General features: G+C 41.5%; 1 protein-coding gene across 13 annotated transcripts in view; it reads right to left on the reverse strand.

Annotated features, from left to right (window-relative positions):
* EPB41L3 (erythrocyte membrane protein band 4.1 like 3) overlaps positions 1-23,372 on the reverse strand; it is a 356,951-nt gene that overhangs the window by 165,275 nt on the left and 168,304 nt on the right. For all 13 annotated transcript variants that reach the window (XM_033933990.1, XM_033933985.1, XM_033933988.1 and 10 more), the window contains exon 4: positions 755-859. In XM_033933990.1, coding sequence (XP_033789881.1) covers positions 755-859 — 105 coding nt within the window. The remainder of the gene's footprint in view (positions 1-754; positions 860-23,372) is intronic.

The raw sequence follows: 23,372 nt of genomic DNA on the forward strand, positions 1-23,372 counted from the left end.
TGATCATTTTATTTTTCAAGTCATGTTGGTCTCAGACTCTGGTTTCTGTTTCCCCTCCATCTTCTCGCCAGGGTCTCCTGCTCATTTGACATTTCTTCTTCTCTGTGCTCACCAACCATCTCTGTGTACTCTTTTCCTTCTCTGTGTCTCTTATACTTTCGTGTCTAGCATCTCTCCTGTGTCCATTTCCCTGTATTTATCATCACTATTCTATGTCCTGTATTACTCATCTCCCTTCTGTGTTCCCATTCTCTCCCACATCTAGCATTTTTCCTCTGTGTCCATATACCCTATTGTCTTCTCTATGCTCATTATTTTCCTCTCTGTTTCTGATACCTCCATGTGTCTCTCCCTCTCTCTGCTGTGTTCAGTATTTCATTTTCTCTTCCTTTATCTGCTTAGGATGGCATCTGTTTTTCCCTTCAGCCCCTGCCCGTTTCTGCGGTTGCCACGAGTTAACTGTGGGAAACGGGCACTATGTCATTCTCTATTTTTGACTTCAGCTATATTTTTGCCCATTCCTGCGGTTGCCACAGGTTAACTGTGGGAAACGGGCACCATGTCATTCTCTACTTTTAACTTCAGCTATTTAACTTGTAAGGGTTTTGCTTGCAGTAACTCATGACAGCCCAAAGGCACTGTCACAACTGAACTCTTAACTAGAACAGCTTAAAATTTTCACAATTAAAGTTCCAACTAGATAGCCTAAGGGCCAATGTATTAAGAAAATGACAAGTCAAGTCAGTGTTTTTACCTTTTGATTTTCAGCATCCCGGTATGTTAGTCCAAAATAATCTTTTTCTAAAAGGTTTAGATGCTCGCACACTTTGTCAAATAGAACCTGTCCTTTGGAACGTTTCTGAAAGTGAAAAAATAAAATATATTTGTTACAACAAACTAAAAACTCACATAAAATGTATTCTGTTTATCCATCTCTAAAGTTTACTAAATTCTACTCATCTCAAACCTGAATTAGGCGATATGCTTGCCATCAAGTTTCAATGTAGGTTTTATAAAAATCAATAAGGGGCATATTTACCAACTGCTGACCCCTCCATCCTTCCCTCCCTGCCGACTGTGAGCGAACCCTACCTTCAACCGAAGCTGCGTCAGGCCAGCAGCACTCTAAACTGGCTTCTTGGCCTTGTCCGTCGGGGATTTCACTCTGCCGCGTTACTGAAGGATGGAGGGTCAGCAGGGGTTCAGCTGCGTGGTGGGGGCATTCAAGGGTTATGCTGCACAAGAGATGGGAGGGAAGGAAGGCTAGAAGCTGGGCAAGGGTTTTGCTACACGAGGGAGGGAAGGCTAGATGCTGGGCAAGGGTTATACTGCACAAGGGATGGGAAGGAGGGAAGGCTAGAAGCTGGGCAAACTTCTGCTATACAGGAGGATGGGAGGGAGGGGAGGAAAGATGCTTCACATGTGGGGGAGAGAAAGAGGAAGAATTGGGGTAAAGGACAGGAAGAGAGAGACGGTTATGTGCATACCCCAAAAATAAGACCTAGTGCCTTTTTTGGGCCCCAAATGAATATGAGACACTGTCTTATTTTCGGGGAAACACGGTAGAATGAATGTTGTTTCTGTCCTATTTCACTAATGACCGTTCTGCTCTTGTTTTTATAAATAGTTATTTTATTGCACACTGCCTTGAATAGTGTTGAAACTAAGGCGGCATATCAAGTTTAATAAACATTAAACAATTTAGGGCTCCTTTTACTAAACAACGGTAGAGCTTTTTGCCGCAAGCCAGTGAGGTAAATGCTCCACATGCTCATTCAATTCCTGTGAGCGCCGGAGCATTTACCTTGCCAGCCTGCAGTAAGGAGCTTCACCATGTGTTCTCAATTAGACTAAGATCCACAGGGGAGGGGGGGGGTGTCAGTTTATCTGTGAAATATTGTGTATGTCTAGCAGCATTATATACATAGGCAGTAATAGTAGTCAATAAATTCTAGAAATCAGTCTGCTCTGAAGAGATTATTGCTGTTTTTTTCTGTCTTAATATTAGTTTTGCTATGACAGACAACAGAACTTTAAAAAAATAAAAACATGGTGATCAAATTCAAAAGGCTTTCATTTTAACAGCCTTGGTAATACTGCTCATATATTGCAGTGTCAAAGGTTTTTGAGGACACTTAGCTGTGTGTGTATATGATCCTTGATCCAAGAACCTTAATTATGGTTCTGAAGAAACCCATGTAGAAAAGTTTTCCTAACATTAACTTTTTTTTTTTTTTAATTCTTTATTCATTTTTAAACTTTCAACAAGTGATTTTTTAATACAATCATATACACTGTAATATTACTTATTAATCATACATTCATTGAATTCATAATATAATTTCTCCCTCCCACCCTCCCTCCAATATAACCTTATAGTTTCATATAATTAAAATTAATCCCACCCTCCCCCCACCCTATTCTTCAGTAGACAAAAGGGGAGAAATAATTATTAATTATAATCAATCCTTACAATAATTTGTTAATGGCTCCCAAACCTCAATGAACTTTTTATAACGTCCCTGTTGGATAGCTAATGAATTCCACCAAAAACTATAATTTAATCTATCATAATTTTTCCAGTTTTTTTGCAATTTGTTGAACATTAACTTAATATTTCAGAGGCTGGCAAATATTTGCAAAGATTCCTGAGAAAGAGGTCAAAGGATGGGTGGGGGCGCAGGGCCAAGGGTCTGTGAAATGCAGCTACAATGAGAGGGAACAGATCTGGTGGCTGAGTTTATTTCCATTTCTTTATCTTCCTTGTTACATGTTAGATGAATTCCAAATTAACATACATAATTGTTAAATCAGCATTAACAAAAAAATTACTGTGGAATGGATGTTCTTGATGGAAAGGTTTATTACCGTATTTTCACTCATATACCGCGCACCCGTGTATAACGCGCACACGGGTATAGCGCACGGGAAACTGTAATTTATGTAAATAAATTTTTATATAGCGCGCACACCCGTATACCGCGCATGCCGCCCCGACTCTCCCGTCGCCGCCCGACTCTCCTCTGACCGCCCCAACTCTCCTCTCACCCTTGAAGTCCTGTCCCCCCTTGAAGTCTTGTCCCCACCCTGAAAGCCTGATGCCCCCCCGACGTCCGATTCACCCCCCCGCAGGACCGCTCGCACCCCCACCCCGAAGGACCGCTCGCACCCCCACCCCGAATGACCGCTCGCACTCGCACCCCGAAGGACCGCTCGCACCCCCACAGCCTCCCATCCCCCCCCATCATGGAGAAGCTGCCTACCGTTGTCCTGCTGCTTCCTCTGCCGGCGGTCCCACCCCTTCTCTGAGCCCTGCGTCTGCGCTGCTTCCTCTTACGGCGGTCCCACCCTTTCTCCGACGTCCTGCGGGGTAAATCGGACGTCGGGGGGGGGGGGGAACTATGTAAAAAAAAATTTGGACAACGCGCTCACGAATATAACGCGCATGGTTATACTCGGTTTGTAAAATCGTGTATAATACGCGCGTTATATGCGTGAAAATACAGTAGATACAACACTTGAAAAATACAAGCACATCCACAAGTGTTGTATCTAATAAACCTTTCCATCAAAAACATCCATTCCACAGTATATTTTTTTTTTGGGGGGGGGGTTTACTTTTCCTACTGTGGAATAGTTGAGTTTCTTTGTTTTAGGTAAATCAGCATTAAAACATACATATCAGCAAATAAATCAGGCTTCTGTATGTTGGGGACTGCCTGCCTGTTTGTTTTTTTAAGTGTAGGGTTACCAGATGTCTGGATTTTCCCTAACATGTCCTTTTCGATGACATGTCCGAGCGGCTTTCCAAAACCGGCACTTTGTCCAGGTTTTGAAAAGCTTCTAGTAACAAGTGATGTCACCACGTGCGTGAATGCCAATGTGGCAACGTTATGTGTATGCGCATGACATCATCGTGTCACACCAGTGCATGCGCAGATGCCATCCCAACGAGTAAACAGGTTGAGGGTACAGGGCTTGGGGGTGGAACTGAGCGTGACTCGGGCGGAATGGGGAGGGCTTGGGGGCGGGGCCGTGGGTCTGGATTTTCATTCCCAAAAATCTGGTAACCCTACTTAAGTACAACTCGTACTTAAGAACGCAGTTGCTGCTTCATTTGATTTCACTGAGCAGTATTTCCAGTGGCATAGACTCCTACACTTCTCCTGCAGCAGATTCAGGAATGGTGCATGGCTTTATTAAGAACAGCATGTGGTTGTTCATGCTGTACCTTAAGAGGAACACTGGTAGGGGCAAGTTGGCCCTTTTGTCAGCTAGAAGCAGAGGTTAGCAGAAAGAATCTGAAAATCTACAAGGTTTGAATTACGTACAAATCCGACTTAAGAACAGTTTTAACAACGTAACTCGTTCTTAACCCGGGAACTGCCAGTACATAAAATCAGTTCTGAACAATTATTTCTTATTCGCCAAAGGTTTATACAAAGCTGTCTAAAAACCAAGTGATTTGACTGGGCTACAGTGTAGTAGCCTGTATCTGAGCTCAAGAGTAGCACCCCCTCGCGTCGGTTCTTTGACTAGTTGCTCCATGAAGCAGTCCCTCACAGCTTCTACAAATCCTGTTTCCCTAGTGCAGTTGGAGTGACCCGTACTCCAGTCTATTCCCGGGTAGTTGAAGTCCCCCATCACTGTTACACTTCCAGTCCTGCATTCCTGTCTCAATTCCGCTTCCAAGTCGTGTCCGACTCCTTCTGGCGTACCAGGTGGGCGATAGTACAGCCCCAGTTTTATGCCTGCACCCTTGTTTCCCGGCAATTTGACCCATAGCGATTCCAGCCCCTCTGCCTTCGTTGCCATTCTAGCAGCCTGTATCTGAGCTCATTCTTAGTTAAGAGAACTCCACTGTCAAGCCAGAACCCGGAATCACTCACACATGGTAGCTGGTCAACTTACCAATTACCTGGAGAAATTCTCACTACTTCAACCTTTTCAACATGGATTTCGTTCTAATTTTAGTACTGAAATCTTATTGATTTCTCTTCTTTCTAAAATCCAACATTTACGACTACAAAATAAATGTTCGATTTGTCTGTGGCGTTTGATGTGGTGCATCACAATATTCTGCTCCAATTACTTTCAGATATCGGACTTAATCAGGTTGTCCTTGACTGGTTTTCTAAATTTTTACTTTCTCGTTCTTATTCAGTGAATATTGAAGGTAATATTTCGAATTCCTGGCAGCCTCCTTGTGGGGTTCCTCAGGGCTCTTCTCCCCAATCTTGTTCAATTTTTATATGACTACTTTGAACACTTATAAGTTGTCAGCTTGGGAAACGTCTGGATTCTGGGGCCTACCTGCAAATTAAGTTCTCCTCCAAGATTTTGGGAATACTTTTTGACTCTTCCCTTACCTTTAAGGATCAAATAAGCTCTCTGGTTAAGAAATGTTTTTCCAGTTTACGAATGCTGAGGAAGATTAGATTTCTTTTCCATCAACGTCATTTTTCTGTCTTGATCCAATCAATTATACTATCTTGGCTAGATTACTGTAATGCTATTTATCTTAGCATCACAAATATCTGCCTCCAAAGGCTACAATTAATTCAGAATACTGGTGCGAAATTGATTTATGGAAAGAGCAAATTCGACCTTTGCTTTTGAGCCTCCATTGGCTCCTGGTTCATCTCAGAATCCAGTTTAAATGTATATGCATAATTTTCAAAATTTTATATGGTATTTTTATTCCTCTTGTTCCTCATCTATGAAACGTTTACAGATTTTCTTATGCAAGAGGCACTCAACAATTTAAACTTTCCCTCCCTTCTAGGAAAGGAATTAAAGGAGTCAAGAATTTCAGCCTCTCTTTGGCTTTAAAATTTTTCCCAATTATGGAATGAACTTCCTTTAATTTTGAGATGTCCCAATCCTTTCCAATCCTTCTGTAAATCTTTAAAAACTTTTCTATTTGCTAAACATTTTGGAAATTAATCTCCTTGCAATTTTAGCACATCTTTATTAATTATTGTTAACCGTGTCGAGCTTCCTCTGGTTGATGACCCAATATATAAAGCTAAGTTTTAGTTTAGTTTAGTAAATGCTTGGGACCATGTTAAGACTGAAGGGGGAGAAAAAAAAAAATCAACCTACATATAAAAATGAACCTGACTGACCAAAAAAGTGGCTCTGTTGGATTCACTTGAGTCATCTGCAAGGACCAAATTGGAGAAGCCACAGAAGAAAGTTTATAAACTATCTTGAAACTTGTCAGTGTAGCTATCGGTGTTTTCTATGAACATTACAAAAGGGTTCATCAGTGGTGTAGTAAAAAAAGGGGAGTCCACCCCAGGTGCCATCATGGTGGGGGGGGGGGGGCGCATGCACCTGCCCTTCTTTCCATTCCCCTGCTCCTTCCCTGCACCCCCTTCCCCCCACTACTGCGCGCAATCCTTCCCTTCCCACTTATCTCTGCTGCTCGCACCAGCATCGGCTCTTCCTCTGACTTCACTTCCTGGACCCGCACCTAGGAAGTGACAGAGGAAGAGTTAAATCTGGCAGGGAGCAGCAGGTTGAGGTTGCTGCTCGCACTGGGAACGTTAAAGAGGTACGGAGGAAGAGGGACATGGCAGGAAGGGGCGGGGAAAGAGCATATGGTAGTGGGGGTGGGGCAGTGAAGAGGTCAGGGGAGGGCACCACCACCCCAAATGCCTCTCACCCTCACTATGCTACCAGGGTTCACACGTTATCTCCCTGATGTATGGTGATGCATTGAAAGTGTTATACAGACTGGCCCTGATTTTATAAAGTCTGCCTAAAATTAGCATTCTTCTATAAAACTTAGACACCCATTACAGAATCATGCAGCATGCTTAGGCGGTGCTCAGCATCCTAACATTTAGACAGCCTCAATTTATGCCACGATTGTCTATACCTAACATTAAGTACCAATATCAAAGCCTATCGGCATCTGATTCACAAAGAGGCACCTAACTCGAAAACATGCCCATGATCTGCCCCCCTAACCATACCTAGTGTAGGCGCTTACTTTTTATAGAATTGAGTTTTTCCAGTTAGGCGCCTTTCAATTAAGTCCAATTAAAGCTAATTGTGAGGTGTTGAGTGCTAATATAGGCACTGATTAAGCCTACAAAAATCTTATACACGAATACAGGATGTCTGGTACGGTACTCAGAGAGACACCCCCCTCCAAGAAAGAGACTTGGGAGTACTGGTCAACAAGTCAATGAAGCCATCCGCGCAATGCGCAGCGGCTACAAAAAGGGCAAACAAAATGCTAGGAATGATTAAGAAAGGGATCGCGAACAGATCGTAGAGGTTATCATGCCACTGTACCAGGCCATGGTACGCCCCCACCTGGAATACTGCGTCCAGCACTGGTCACCATACTTGAAGAAGGACACAGTACTACTCGAAAGGGTTCAGAGAAAAGCGACTAAAATGGTTAAGGGGCTGGAGGAGTTGCCGTACAGTGAAAGATTAGAGAAACTGGGCCTCTTCACCCTTGAAAAGAGGAGACTGAGAGGAGACATGAATGAAACATTCAAGATAATGAAGGGAACAGACTTAGTAGATAAAGACAGATTGTTCACCCTCTCCAAGGTAGGGAGAACGAGAGGGAACTCTCTAAAGTTAAAAGGGAATAGATTCCGTACAAACGTAAGGAAGTTCTTCTTCACCCAGAGAGTGGTTGAAAACTGGAACGCTCTTCCAGAGGCTGTTATAGGGGAAAACACCCTCCAGGGATTCAAGACAAAGTTAGATAAGTTACTCCTAAACCAGAACATACACAGGTAGGGCAGGAATCAGTTAGGGCACTGGTCTTTGACTTGGGGGCCGCTGCGTGAGCGGACTGCTGGGCACGATGGACCACTGGTCTGATCCAGCAGTGACAATTCTTATGTTCTTATATACAGCTCTATTAAATTAGGTGCAAATATCAGCACCTAACTTTAGATGGACTTTATAGAATCACGGCCACTGTGGGTAATGGTGCTCTCTCAGTAAGCAGGAACCACATTATAAGATGCAGCGACTAGGGATTTTTTTTTTTTTGCCTCTGAGTTATGTACACTTGTGTTTAACTGAGACAACCACAACCAAGCAGAGTTGCATGGCACATAGGAGGGAGCAGACCTTTCTCTACTATTTTGGATGAATTGAGATCAACAAATAAATCTGAACTAAGAAGGACCAGTCAGGGATGAACGTTTCATCTCAAAGTAAAGAATCACATAAATTCAGAAGTAAAGAGTTGGAATTGTGGCATATGAGTTAGGGGAAGGCCAAAAGTCTATGGCAGTGGTCTTCAACAAAAAGCCTGGGAGCCAATGGTGGCCCTCAGAGACCTCTGGGATGGCCCCCATTGTCTTTTTTGGTTTTATTTCCAACTATTCTGCCTCTCTACTCAGGACAGAAAGGGGAAAGTGGATGGGGCGAAGAGGGGAAGAGCCACATGATTGAAGAATAAGGCATTTTTCAACAGAGAATGCATTTGGAAATGCTCACAACATTGAGGCTAGCCCATCGATGAAGTTTGAAGGTGGGTTGCTGGGGATGAATGTCATTGACACACATTGGTCAACAGTGTTGTGACCTCACATGGGAAGATATTTAGCAGCTCTCCTTTAGTTCATTAGAATCCAAAGTGGCCCCAGCTTAAAAATTAACGAAGACTACTAGTCTATGGAGCTATTATCCCATTATATCAGGTTCAGGAAGACAAAGGCACTATTTTTGTTGTACTGAAAATAGCACTGAGACAATGACAAATTGTGCCCAGAAATACTACAGAATGCAAGTATACCTGGAAGCCTAGGAAATGTTTGGAAACTACATGAAGCAGAAAGGAAAAAAATTTGTCTGATCGCTCAAATACTGTACAATATTCTAATACCTTTTCAAGTTCATCTCCAATCAGGTGTTCCCAAGAGTTCTGTCCTAGGTCCTAAACTCTAATATTTTTCTCACTCCCCTGACTCTTCTTCAATCTCTCGGTTTCATTTTCTTTATGCAGATGATGGTTCTTAACCCATTAGATTTTCATACACCATCTTGTCACTCATCTGTATCTGCTAAGCTAGACAAAATTGCTGATTGGCTTAGACTTTAACCATGGTTTTATATTGGCGATATATAAAATAAATTGAACATGAATAGTGGCTGTGACAGCTATAACGAGTTTTGATGGGATAACATTTATTCTAAAATCTTTATGAACATCTTACAGGCCTGTGTTACATGCGTTGGAGCCCAGTGCAGACATTAAGGAGGGCCCCCAATTCCTCTCCTCCCTGCCCCTCTCCTCTCCTGATTTTCTCACTAACTAAATACCTTCCCATCCAGCATCCCCACCCCTGGGCCCACCAAATGTCCTCCCCATCCAGCATCCCTCCCTTCTTTTAAAAAAATCAGCTGCTCCAGAGGGTCCCTGTGGGTCGGGATGTCCCTCCTTTCTTCCCACTCTGCTCCAAAGTTCTGTCGCCTTTTAAATGCAAAGGGGGTCACTGTTGCAACAGTGATTTTTGTGGCATAGCTTACAGAGTTCTTGACATTGTTCCCCTGCCATGGTCTGCATCCCTTTGATACAACTTCCTGTTTCCACTTGGGCAAACCACAGAAGGGAAACAGCACCGAGAAATCCATAAGCAATGCCATGCCGGTGACCCTTTTCCATTTTAAAAGGTGATGGGGACTTCAGAACGGGGTGGAGAGAAGGGAAGGACATCATGGTTCACGGGGTCCCCTGGAGCTGTGGGGCTCAGTGCTGTTGCCCCATTTGCGCCTCTCTCCCCAACTCTAGCCCTGCTTACAGGTCGGGTAGGTCTTGAGAAAAATGCTCTCTCTCCTTCAGGTCCTTTTTAAAATCTTTTCAAGTTTTATTTTTTATTTTATTTACTTAAAAACTTAATATACCGTTTGGAGTCACAGTGGTTTCCAAATAAACATATATAAAGCAAAAACAAAAAACAATAGATATCTTTCTTCAAAATAATATCAACACATATGACAATAAGACCTACACATTATTTATTAATATATTTGAAAAAAATGTTACAAAAATCCCGAAGATCAAATATTCTTCTTCATATGGAATATTCGAAAAGTGGGCTTTAAAGGAAAATAATCTTGAGATTAGGCATTTCTTTGTAAAACTATAGAGCTCTCCTGGCTGCTAAATAAGAAACAGTTTTTGCCAAGTACAAAATGTCATGTGCAATCTCAGCTGTATATCTTGCTGCCAAATTAAGCACCGACACAACTGGAAATAAAGTCTGGTCAGCTGAGGTTAATGTCCCAATTTCCTGCTCAAGCTTTTGCACCAAGTGAATTGAAGCTCCTGACGCATATGCAGATAAGGCAAACTGCTACTAAACCACTCATTTATTTCATAGACAAAATAAGTGTCCATGTCACAGTTCGTATAGTTTTAACCTGCATGATGCTTCGGTGGGAATGTCAATGCCTTTGGACAAGCATGCGACAGAAACATCCACAGAAGGAAAATTTGACAATTTTTGAACATCTTTTTGTGCCAAAATGGTCTTCAAGTTGTTTTATGATGTTTGTTGTTTTTCGGCAGGCTACATACACTGTGTTAAGTTGTTGAACTGTTTTGAGCGTGGGACGAACACAGAGGATCTTGAATCAGAAAATAATAGTAAATATTGAAGAAATAAGGCCAGTACTGGGCAGACTTGCACGGTATGTGTCTGTATATGGCCTTTTGATTGAGGATGGGCTAGGGAGAGCTTCAATGTCTGGGAGGGTGTAGTTGGGGAAAGAGGGGTAAGAGATGCCAGACTTTAGGAAAGAGAGAAGAAAGATCCCAGACAAATGTCTGACCATGGGAGGGGGAAAGAGAGGGAAAAGGTGGCACACAGGGATGGGAGGAGTGGGGAAGGGAAGAGAGATAGAAGAAATACTGTTTATGGATGGAGGGGAATAGGGGAGAAGAGAGAGGAGATGGCACACATGGATGGAGGGAAAGGGCAGAGAGAGGGAGCAGATAGTACACATGGGAAGGGAAGGAAAGATATGGAAAAGTAGATTTAAGAAAGAAGAAGAAAAATGGAAGAAAGTTTGATGTTAAAAGTAAATGCCAAAGATGGATGTAGGGCAGAAAGTGATGGAGAGAAAACCAACAAATGGATATGAAGGCCCTTGAAACAGAGTTAAGAGCACAGATAGAAGGAAGTGCAACCAGAGACTGGGAAAAGTTGATTAGAAAAATAAAAAATCATCAAGACAACAAAGATAGGAAAAATTATTTTAGTTTCAATTTAGTGCCTGAAATATGTCAGTTTTGAGAATTTATATCTGCTACCTATATTTTGCATTGTTCAGAAAGAAATGCATTTTTTTCTATTTCTCTGGTGTTGCACTACATGCAGAGTCTGGTATCTTAGGGTTTCATTTGTGTTTAATGGGACTTTTAATTTGTGGTCCTGTATTTGCATAGGGTTTATCTGTATTCTGCAATTTGTGACAAAGGCCAGATGTTCTGGTAGCGATGAATGTTGTGAAGCATTGTTGGTGCCAGGCCCCAAGTAGGAAGACATTTATCAGCTCTCCTTCAACCCTTTGGACCCAAAATTGCCCTCGCTTAAAAATTAGTGAAGACCACTGACCTACAGGGTCCACAGCCTTTCACAGAGGTTCAACAGATCCCTTGTTTGGCAAACGTAAAGATATGAAGCAGTTAACTGCAGTTATTTAATATTTATCACTAAGAGATTAAACTGGCATTATTGATATTCACTAAATTCACTTTTTTTTTTTTTTTTTACAGTACTTATTTTCCAAACCCCCAAAGATGTAAATTCAAATAAACTCACTGAAGTCTGCTGCTTCTTAAGGCTTGCATTTTTGTGTCATACAAACTAGTTTAAGATTCATTGTAAACAAATGAAAAAAAACAAGATACAAATCTGCAGAGCAGTTCACTATTTTCAGGTATTATATAAAAGCTAACACCAAAAATCTATATTTAAGTGGGTATTGACTCTACTAAAAACATGCCAAATCAAAGTTAAGCAGGCTTCGGGGACTGTATTTTAATTTTCTTCAGTCTATTATTGCTGATATTAAAGCAAAAAACAAACAAACAACTAAATTGGAAGAGATAGAAGAAAAACAAACAGGCCAGGCAGAAATATGCTAACTTATTCAAATCAGTAGGCAGCTGATGACACCTTTGCTTCCTGACATTCATGTGCAAGATCTCTGTGGAAGCGCTAATAAATGTTAAAAAGAGGGGGAAACAAGGTGCATGTAAATTTACATAATGATGGCAGGTTCAAACTCAGATAACCTTGTTGACATGACAATTTTGCCAAAGTAATACATTTTAGTGATTAAAGTAAAAACTGGGAGAGAAAAAAAAATTATGAAAGAGTTCCTTCCTTAAGGGCAGCTGTCGCCACAGCATCTTGGAATTCCTTACCTGGCTGAGGGCGATCTATCGAGATTTAGGAGGAGCTTTCTTATTTCTTGAGACACCTTTAGCAAAATGCTGGAACTAACTACCACTTACACTATGATCTTGTGACTACTATCACAGGTTCAGAAAACTTTTAAAAGCATTTCTGTATCAAGACAAGGGAGCCAACCCTGAAGTAACTGAAATTGTTAAAACCCATTTCTAAAATGTCTAATGCAACACCTGGTAAAACACAAAGAAGAAGATGGCACTTTTCACTCATTTGGTGGTTCTTTCCTAATGTTTTACGTTATGTTTGGTTATTCTTCCCTGGGTCTTTTTCTATTTTATTATATCTTTCTATCACTCATATCTTTGAGATTTGTCTTACTCTGGGTAGTTTTTGGTTTTTGCATTCATTGCATATTATTTCTTCATTATTTCTATTATTATATATTTTTTATATATATTTATTATTATTATTACCTCTCTTCACTTTTTTATCATAGTTTGCATTATGCTTATTCCAAATTTGGGTGTTTCGGTCTAAAACTTTTTCTATTTATGTACATTTTCTCTCTTTATGTACGTTTCTTATATTAATTATATATACATGTACATACCTTTTGTCATTATGTATTAACATAAGTTTTGATGGTCATTATTTTTTGATTTGTTAGGACCTCTGATGAAGGCGTGTTTTCCGAAACACGGACTGTGTCGGGTCCCTTGGTGCATTTACCATTTTTTGATACAATAAACTTAGCCTACATCGTTGTACATATTTCTGCAGTTTTCCTTTGCTAATGCAACACCTGGGACATAACAATGACCCAACGATGACACTACTTGAATTTGAAAATATGTATTTGTAACTATGACCAAACTGTATTAACTGTACTAATCAGCTTGTTCTAGCAACTCTATTGAATGTCCATGTCAAACTGTCCATTGTAACTGACCCAAACTCTTGTAATGTAATCCGACCTTGAACTAAAAAGGTAAAGGCGGAACAGAAAACCTGATTAACATAACACTTAATTGGTCAGCACTTTACACAGAAGTTGTGCATTCATTTTATTCACTTTATGTTTTTGTAAGTATGAACGTCGTTCCCGGCTGCAAATGGTTATGATCAATTTTGTGGCAAATATGTGGTTGAGTTTACTTGAGCTCTATCAGCAATTGATTTTAACAAGGACACAATCTCCCACAACACACCTCGCTGACCACAAAAAAGAAAAAACCCAGAATGAACAGAGTCAAAACTCACATGCATAATATAAATTGAGTGCCAATTAGTGCTAGTCATGTCTGACTAACACCAGTTAAATCCCAATGAAGGCCCAATTGCACAAGTATCTGCAAGCACCATTTATAGAATCAGAAAGTATGCCATTCAAGCGCTATTTCATAGCTGCTTTACTGCCATTCATATGTATGTCTAAAGTGTATACTTACCCAGTATTCTAAGTTTTTACTGTTTTGGTTTATTTATTATGTATTTCTCACGATTTGTACATGTTCAGTTTCTCTTGTTGTAAACCGCCTCAAACTATTATGGTGCGACGGTATATATGAATAAAGTTATTATTATTCTGTACACTTAGGTGCTCAAGCGGTGTGAAAGTGTAAAGCAGTACGAAAATGTAGGGCTGTGGGGAGAGTACAGTAGACCTTCAACTCAGATGCCACAGTTTTCTACTGTACGACTGCAGCTCTGATTAATATTAGTTTTTTTTTTTTGTCCTGGATTTAAAGTACTAGTAAATATAACTTTAGATCAAGCGCCAGAGTACTATTAGAATTATTTACTTTATTTATACCGAATTGTCCACTACGTAATACTGCTTTATTTGTCACTCCCCCAGTTCGAGGTTGTATCTATAAAAAGTTCCAGCAATGCTTGCTTGCTTGCTTTTCAGGCAGCTAGTTGGGACAAAGTTACGCATTTTATTCAGAAGGTCTCGCTCTTACACACAAATCTTTTCCAGAGAAAGGAAAATGGTAAAACCAGAGGACATAATTTGAGGTTGAGGGGTGGTAGATTCAGGGGCAATGTTAGGAAATTCTACTTTACGGAGAGGGTAGTGGATGCCTGGAATGTGCTCCCGAGAGAGGTGGTGGAGAGTAAAACTGTGACTGAGTTCAAAGAAGCGCGGGATGAACACAGAGGATTTAGAATCAGAAAATAATATTAAATATTGAACTAGGCCAATACTGGGCAGACTTGTACGGTCTGCGTCTGTGTATGGCCGTTTGGAGGAGGATGGGCAGGGGAGGGCTTCAATGGCTGGGAGGGTGTAGATGGGCTGAAGTAAGTCTTAACAGAGATTTCGGCAGTTGGAACCCAAGCACAGTACCGGGTAAAGCTTTGGATTCTCGCCCAGAAATAGCTAAGAAGAAAAAAAAAAAAAAATTTAAATTGAATCAGGTTGGGCAGACTGGATGGACCATTCGGGTCTTTATCTGCCATCATCTACTATGTTACTATGTTACATTTCAGAAAGTTATTAAAATCATTCTTATTCACAAAATCTTTAGAGAACTAAAATGATTCACGATTATTCTGTAGTTCACTGGAAGTGTCCAATTTTTTGTCTTTTGTGAACCGCATTGATCTGTGAGGTTTTGCGGTCTATAAATGTGATGTAATGTAATAATAATAATAATTTATTTCTTATATACCGCTATACCGTGAAGTTCGAAGCGATTTACAATAAAGATACATTTGACAGTACATGGGATAGAAACGGTTTACAATAAAGATACATAATGATAAAGATATGCATCTAGAAGCATAAAACAATAGAATTAATTTATCATATGCTATGCTTTTTTTATTCTGAAGCCGGAGTCGGTACATTTTCCAGCTCCACATCCCTGTGATAATGTGGACACCTTGTCACAGAACTGCCCTCAAGGTATGCTAATGTTTATGCAGCATCCAAAGTCCATGCAGCACTAATGTTGTTAACACCACTTTATTACACCGACCCCTTACTGAAGTACCCACATAAAACATGACTCTTGGTATTCTGTCAGCCACGGTTTAGACAAGCATGAGGCAGACTGGATAATTGCACACAAACCTTTCATTTCAAGGTCACCAATCAAATCAAACACCTACAATTTGAATGGTTCCATGCCAGTAGTGTAACTCCATAGGGCTTGGTCACTAGCTGTTCCGGCTGACAAGAAGGAAACCTGTAAGCCAGAAATCTTTCACCTGTTTATGAATTACATTGACACCCTCTATAATTTGCTGTTTCGCTGAAGTATTTTATGGCTCCAATTATAAACACACTGGCTAATACTTAAATCTCACAGTTAAGTGTTCTTACAAAATGCTGGTCACAATTTTAAATCATTCACCTATATTCACGGTAATACAGTAAATGATGACAGAAAAAGACCCTCATGGTCTAGTCAGCCTGCCCAACAAGGCAACCGCCACCTTGCCCACCACTCTGTGTAGGCCCAGGTCACCCATGTTTAAATGCTGGTTGTGAAATCACTATGTCAACCATACAGGCTGCCAAATGCGTCAGTCAAGATGTCTTTCCTACCTTCCTAGGCTGCTCAGTCCCCCCACTCACAATATGTGACAATAAAATTATACTGTGTGATCATTTTATAAATAAATAGATTTACAGATTTGGCATGGGTGACTAATTAAAGCAGTGTTATTATTATCACCCTTTTTGTGATTATAATTCCCTCTCATAATAAGTTTAATAAAATTATCAACACATTGAAGCTGTCTATCTGTCTCTTGCCACGTGCGGGATACAGACTGCACAAGTCTGTCTGGTATCAGCCTCTATTCCCCCATGCTGGATTTTACCACTCTTCTTTGTCCCTTAACATGAATATGACTGCTGTACTATACAATCAGCAATGATATTCAGCTGCTTTCTGTATAATGAAGCCATTTAATTTAATATAGCCTTTTGGCGGGCCTAAAATTAGACCGCTGGGCTACATGGAGAGTGGCTAAATATTGTCAGTTATATGGATATTTGGGCAGAATTCCTCGCTGCTCCCCAGCACCATCAAAACGATGCTGGAATGGTCTGTAAGAATTCGGCGCAAGGGCATTAATATTTTCAGCAGTTGCCATTCAGCAGTTTTAAGAGGTCTGACAGGTTTCAAAAAAATATATATAGTTCTATAGGTTAAAGACAATGTACCACACACAGCCAATTACTGTATTTTCAGTGTGAACTACCATTTACTAGCAAAGAATTAAAGAACATCTATAGCACCTTAAAACTGTGGGCATTCTTTATCCTTTAACAAACTTAGCCAGGAACAGCTCTAACTAAGATTGGCCTGGTGATTAATTTTGAGAAAAGAGAGGCCTGGTTTATTATCAAGAATAAAAATTTTGTTCCTCCTGTACAAATTTTTCTGAAGAATGTTTATAAAGCAGGTGAATAATTCAGGTGTAGTGGTTGGTAAGAATCCCTCTATGCACCCAATTGTCAAGGCTGTGCGCTTGACTACCTAGAACCGAGGATTGAGAAGCAATAAATATTTTTAAATAAATACATTTTAAGTTAAGATTACTCAGAAGGCTGAAGCTTTGGCTTCCTCCATCAACATTTCTTTCTGTGGTTGAAATCATGCTCTAACCCAGTATCTCTCAAATTTTTTTTTAGCTCAGGCACACTAAACGGAGCAAATGTTTTTTGCGGCACACTATAATTGAAATTATAAAATTGCAAAGCCAACAAAATATTAAATTTGAGAGTTACTTATTTAAAATTAAGCTATGTATGAATAATTGTAACCAATGAAACTAAAATAGATAGAATAGAATTGCTAATCAATGCGATGGATGTGCTTGTTTTTTAGTTCAAATTAACTCAAAATGTAGCTCGATAGGTCGACAAGCAAACATGCATTTCATCATCCATCCTCTGCAGTCGCTCTCATTTTTTCCCGATTTAATTTGTCAGAGCTGAAAATCCAAGTTCGCAAAGATAAGAAGATCCAAATGGTAACAAAACCTCAATTGCTTTGTTGCTCAAGTTATGATAACTACTGCATAAAAAATAAAAATTACAATAAAATTACTTGCCGTTAGTTTTTAAGGACCAATCACGTCAAAAAATGCTGCCTGTTTGGGTGATTGAATCCTTATGCACACAGACACTCATAACATTGACAGATTCTTGTGTATGCGATGTACATGTCATCTATTTTAGTGTATACTTACGAGTATAATTCTGGAATCTCTCGTGGCACACCCAGAATCTCTTAGTTTGGGAGACCCTGTACTCTTTATACATAAAGTTACCTGATGTTGCTTTGAGATCTCCAAAACAAAGAAATCACCAAATTGTTCCACACAGGAAAGGAAAAACCAAAACCAAATGAAACTTAGACTGTGATTTGGAATGTGAAGCATACAACGCTGTCAGCGCTCTGCATTTTCACTCACATATTTTTGGATGCTTTTATGCATATCTAAATTTTGTGGTACAATCTGACTGGATCCCAAAAGAAGGTTATTTACAATAGAAACACGGACCATTTCAGGTCCAGACCAAATTTTCTTGCTGTGTTATATTGATTAACATTATTTTGACTGCATCGCCTTCAGTATGCCTTTCAACACTCTGTAAGTGATAAGTAGTAGTAGTAGTCATTAAAATCTTTACAGTTTTGTTTGTGTTTGCTTTGAACTCTCCACAATTGTTCAAAATGTTTCTGCTGGGATTGGGTTGAGAACTAGAGAATGACACGGTGACAAAATTCATCACCGTTCCCGTCCCCTGCGGATAACCGCGGGAAATAATCCCATGTCATTTTCTAGTGTCTATTTCAGCCTCTGTCCTTCTACACCAGCATTCTTCAAAGCAAAGCTTGTGGGTCAGTGGTTGTGGCCATTCATACTCTGATTCTTCCTTCTCTCCTTAAAGAATGACATGAAGATGGTTTCCCGCAGTTATCCGTGGGGACGGGAACGGTGATGAATTTTGTCACCGTGTCATTCTCTATTGAGAACCACTGCTGTCAGGATACACCTAGCCAGTAAGGTTTTCAGGATAGCCATCATGAATATGAATGAGATAGATTGGCATACAATGGAGACATATCTCTTGCATCAATGGAGACATGCATTGGGGATATCCTGAAAAATCTGACTGGCTAGGTATGCCCTAAAAACTGAATTGAGAACCCCTGTGCTATGTTAAACCAGTTCTAAGATCAATGAAATTATTTACCCTCTTCCTTATCATATGCACTGTTTACTTATTAAATGTCTTATTAATACAGATCTCTGGAGGCTGTTTCCTGTGGATCTGCAGCTAATTTTTAAGTGTCAGATTCTGGGCCATTCACTCAGATCTACAGAATGTATATATGAACCAGTCCCACATATTAGGTTTACTTTTATAAGACAAATATGTTTGCAGTAATGGGGCAGAAGGCTGGAATCATGTACCTTCGATTCTCCATAAGAAGGTTACCTAGGTTTTGTAAGATGCTGAAAACCCATCCATTTTCATGGGCATAGCCTAAACATAGTTTTTAGAACTTTGGAAACGTTTTTCTATGTTTATTTGGTTTAATATTCTAATTGAGTGGGGGAGGGGATTGTCCTTATGAGTTATATGAACTTAGAACTATTTTGGATCAGCGGGTTATGAATATTTTAAAACAACAATAAAATAATAAGCACATACAAAAAGGGAAACGTTGACCATTAAGATAATTAAAGAACCAGAATTTCTAAAGTATGCACACAAACGCAATGAGTTACTGAATCAAGTGTATTTATTTGAACATAGTATCTCTCTGTTCAAACATATTCACAAGCTGTGTATTCTTTACTGGATAAAATTTAAAATACTCTGTATTGCTCACAAGGCATATTATGAACAATGATCGGGTTACCTGAGCTCTTTGACCACTTTGTATAAGCCGACTAGATTACTTAGGTCTAAACTAAACTAAACCTTAAGTTTATATACCGCGTCATCTCCAAGGAAGTGGAGCTCGACACGGTTTACAGGAATTAAAACAGAGAAAGGAACTCCAATGGAAGGAAGAAGGGCTGCTAAACAGGAAGGAAAGAGGGGGCTTTGAATAATGGAGGTGGGGGGGTGGTTACATTTTGGAGAAAAGCCAGGTTTTCAGATGTTTTCTGAAGTGTTGGAGGGAGGTCGAACTCCGAAGATGGGCAGAGAAGCTGTTCCACAGCTCGGTGATCCTGAAGAGGAGGGATGTTCCAAGTTTTCCTGTATGGGAAATGCCATTTAGAGATGGGAAGGATAGTTTAAATTTCTGAGTGGATCTGGTGGAGTGAGTACTCGAGAGCCAGGATAGTGGAAAGAGGGGAGGAAGGAGCCGTGAAGAGATTTGAAGGTGAGACAGGCGCACTTGTAGCGAACCCTGAGGGTGACTGGGAGCCAGTGAAGCTTAGACAGAAGCTCCAAGACCACTGAAAAGCTATGCCTCATCACTCTAGAACTCATTGGGATTCTATTAGGGAGAAAGCATTTTTTGGGCGAGTACTCATGACATGTAATGGGCTTCCAAAGGAGATTCATGCATAACCAAACCTTAAAACAGGGGTGTCCAACCTGCGGCCCTGGTCGAGGGCGATGGAGTGTTTTCCTCTGCTGCCTCCAGGTATTTACCGTCTTGCCGGTTCCCTCCTCTGTCTTGCTGCAGGGTTTGTGCGGCCCCAGAAACATTTCTTGCAGCCAATGTGGCCCAGGGAAGCCAAAAAGTTGCGATACCCCTGCCCTAAAATGTTTATTTTATTGAAAACCTATTTCATTGTGCTCCACTTAAATGCACGATGGAGTAGAGGAGTGGCCTAGTGGTTAGAGATGCTACAATACCCTAAGGTTTCAGGTTTGAACCCAGTGCTGCTCCTTGTTACCCTGGGGAAGTCTCTTAACCCTCCATTACCCCAGGTACCATAATGAGATTGTGTGCCTGCCAGGACATTTAGGGAAAATACTTAAGAGTACCTGATATTGTACACCAATTCTCCAAAATAGGTGGTACATCAAATACCTACAAACATAAGCGCATACGCCGCTTTTCTGTAACTGAAATTTACAGTCTCAAATATTTCCCATTTAATGTAATGTCTACTTACAGTACTCCAGTTAGGCATACCAGACATAAGTACATACTCCGTTTTTAAGTGCAATGCTTCAATCAGTCTTTGACACCGGTCCATTTAGGTGCACTCTCCAAGGAAGCGGCAAGGAACCAGCACCCTCCCTCATTCACTCCCAGTTCCATGATGCACAAATGCTGTGAGTCAATGAGAGGGAATAGGACCACCCCTCCAACGTTATTGGTACCCAGCTTTATGATGTGGCAGTCATACATCACAAAGCTGAGAGTTAATGAGGCTGGAAGAGAAGTCCTGCCCCTCTCCCTCAATTGCTCACAGCACCGACGGTTAAAGAAGATCTGCAGACATCTGCCAATATAAATGATGCTAAAATTTGTGATTGAGGATACTGGAGACTCTAGCGATGAGCCAATGCAGATGGACATTAGCAGCTGGACAGGAGCTGTGCTGCTTGTTTGTAGCTCTTAACTACTTGACTTTTTGCGACTTTTATGTTTTTTATATTTAAGACAGCCAAAGATCCTATAACACCCCTGAGGAAGACATTTTAATTCTGCAGAAACACGGCCCGTGCTGGGTCATTTTTATTGTATACATTATTCGGTTTCTATCCTGTGGGTCATTTGTTGTTTTGCTGCAAAATCCACTGCAAAATTTTGCTGCTGCATTACACAGCTTGAACACTGAGTGCTTCCCAACCCTGTCCTGGAGGACCACCAGCAAGTCGGGTTTTTGAGATAACCCTAATATGCATGAGAGAGATTTGCATATAATGGAGTAGACAGGCATGCAAATCTGCTCCATGCATATTCATTAGGGTTATCCCTGAAAACCTGACTGGCTGGTGGTCCACTGATCTAGAGGGCAATGGGTGCCAGAGCTCTGAACATTAGAACCTGCCTGACTCTGTTTACCATGCAAATAGGCACTATATAGAAGACTACAGATTTTTTTCTCCGATTTAACAAATACTATATGTATATAACAAGTTTTATTTCTGTTTTATATTTTTTGGAAAATTGTCTATGCCTTACAACATTTAGCATGAAAGGAAAATTGTTGACAGACAAATAACAGTATTAAATGAGTTGTGCTATACTGGTTCAGTGTGATTATTGAAATAATGCTTTGAATAGTGTTATTTCTGTTACGTACATGTGAAACTTCAGTCCGGAGACCTTGCACTTAACTGAAGTGCACTGTACTTTGCAAGATTTTGATATCCAATGCAATGGGGAGAGGGTATTTTCTAGTGATCATGAAGAATATGGATTGTATTTGACTGTACTTTTCTCTCATTGGGTGCATGATTTAGCTCTCTCCTGCCATGTTTAATGGAATTCTTTTCCTTCAATTTATTTTGTCTGTTATATACCAGGATGCTAGGAATTATTTAAAAAGGGATGGTTAATAAGACTAAGAATGTTATAATGCCCCTGTATCGGTGCATGGTGCGACCTCATCTGGAGTATTGCGTTCAATTCTGGCCTCCTTATCTCAAGAAATATATAGTGGTGCTAGAAAAGGCTCAAAGAAGAGTGACCAAGATGATAAAGGGGATGGGACTCCTCTCATATGAGGAAAGACTAAAATGGTTAGGGCTCTTCAGCTTGCAAAAGAGACGGCTTAGAGGAGATATGACTGAAGTCTACAAAATCCTGAGTGGAGTAGAACAAATGTGTCAATTTTTCACTCCGTCAAAAATTACAAAGATTAGGGGACACTTGATGAAGTTACAGGGAAATACTTTTAAAACCAATTGGAGGACATTTTTTTTTTTCACTCAGAGAATAGTTAAGCTCTAGAACGCGTTGCCAGAGGATGTGGTTAGAACGGATAGCTACCGTATTTTCACGCAAATAACACGCACCCGTATAAAACGCGCACACGTGTATAGCGCGCAGAAATCACGATGATAAGCACAAAAACTTTGGTATAACGCGCTCACGATTATACCGCGCATGCTGCCCGACTCTCCGTTCACCCCCCTGACTTCCGTGCACTGCCCCGCCTCTCCGTGCGCTGTCCCGACTCTCCGTTCACCCCCCCCTGACTTCCGTGCACTGCCCCGACTTTCCGTGCGCTGTCCCGACTCTCCGTTCACCCCCCCCTGACTTCCGTGCACTGCCCTGACTTTCCGTGCGCTGTCCCGACTCTCCGTTCACCCCCCCTGACTTCCGTGCACTGTCCCCCCTTGAAGGTCTGTCCCCATCCTGAAAGCCTGATGCCCCCCCCCCGACGTCCGATACATCCCTCCCCCCGAAGGACCGCCGATTCCCCAACAATATCGGGCCAGGAGGGAGCCCAAATCCTCCTGGCCACGGCGACCCCCTAACCCCACCCCGCACTACATTACGGGCAGGAGGGATCCCAGGCCCTCCTGCCCTCGACGCAAACCCCCCTCCCCCCAACGACCGCCCCCCCAGCCGACCCGCGACCACCCTGGCGACCCCCACGACCCCCCCACCCCCCTTCCCCGTACCTTTGGTAGTTGGGCCAGAAGGGAGCCCAAACCCTCCTGGCCACGGCGACCCCCTAACCCCACCCCGCACTACATTACGGGCAGGAGGGATCCCAGGCCCTCCTGCCCTCGACGCAAACCCCCCTCCCCCCCAACGACCGCCCCCCCCAAGAACCTCCGACCGCCCCCCCAGCCGACCCGCGACCCCCCTGGCGACCCCCACGACCCCCCCACCCCCCTTCCCCGTACCTTTGGTAGTTGGCCGGACAGACGGGAGCCAAACCCGCCTGTCCGGCAGGCAGCCAACGAAGGAATGAGGCCGGATTGGCCCATCCATCCTAAAGCTCCGCCTACTGGTGGGGCCTAAGGCGCGTGGGCCAATCAGAATAGGCCCTGGAGCCTTAGGT

This window comes from Geotrypetes seraphini, chromosome 2 (genome assembly GCF_902459505.1).
Source record: "Geotrypetes seraphini chromosome 2, aGeoSer1.1, whole genome shotgun sequence".
NCBI lineage: Eukaryota > Metazoa > Chordata > Amphibia > Gymnophiona > Dermophiidae > Geotrypetes > Geotrypetes seraphini.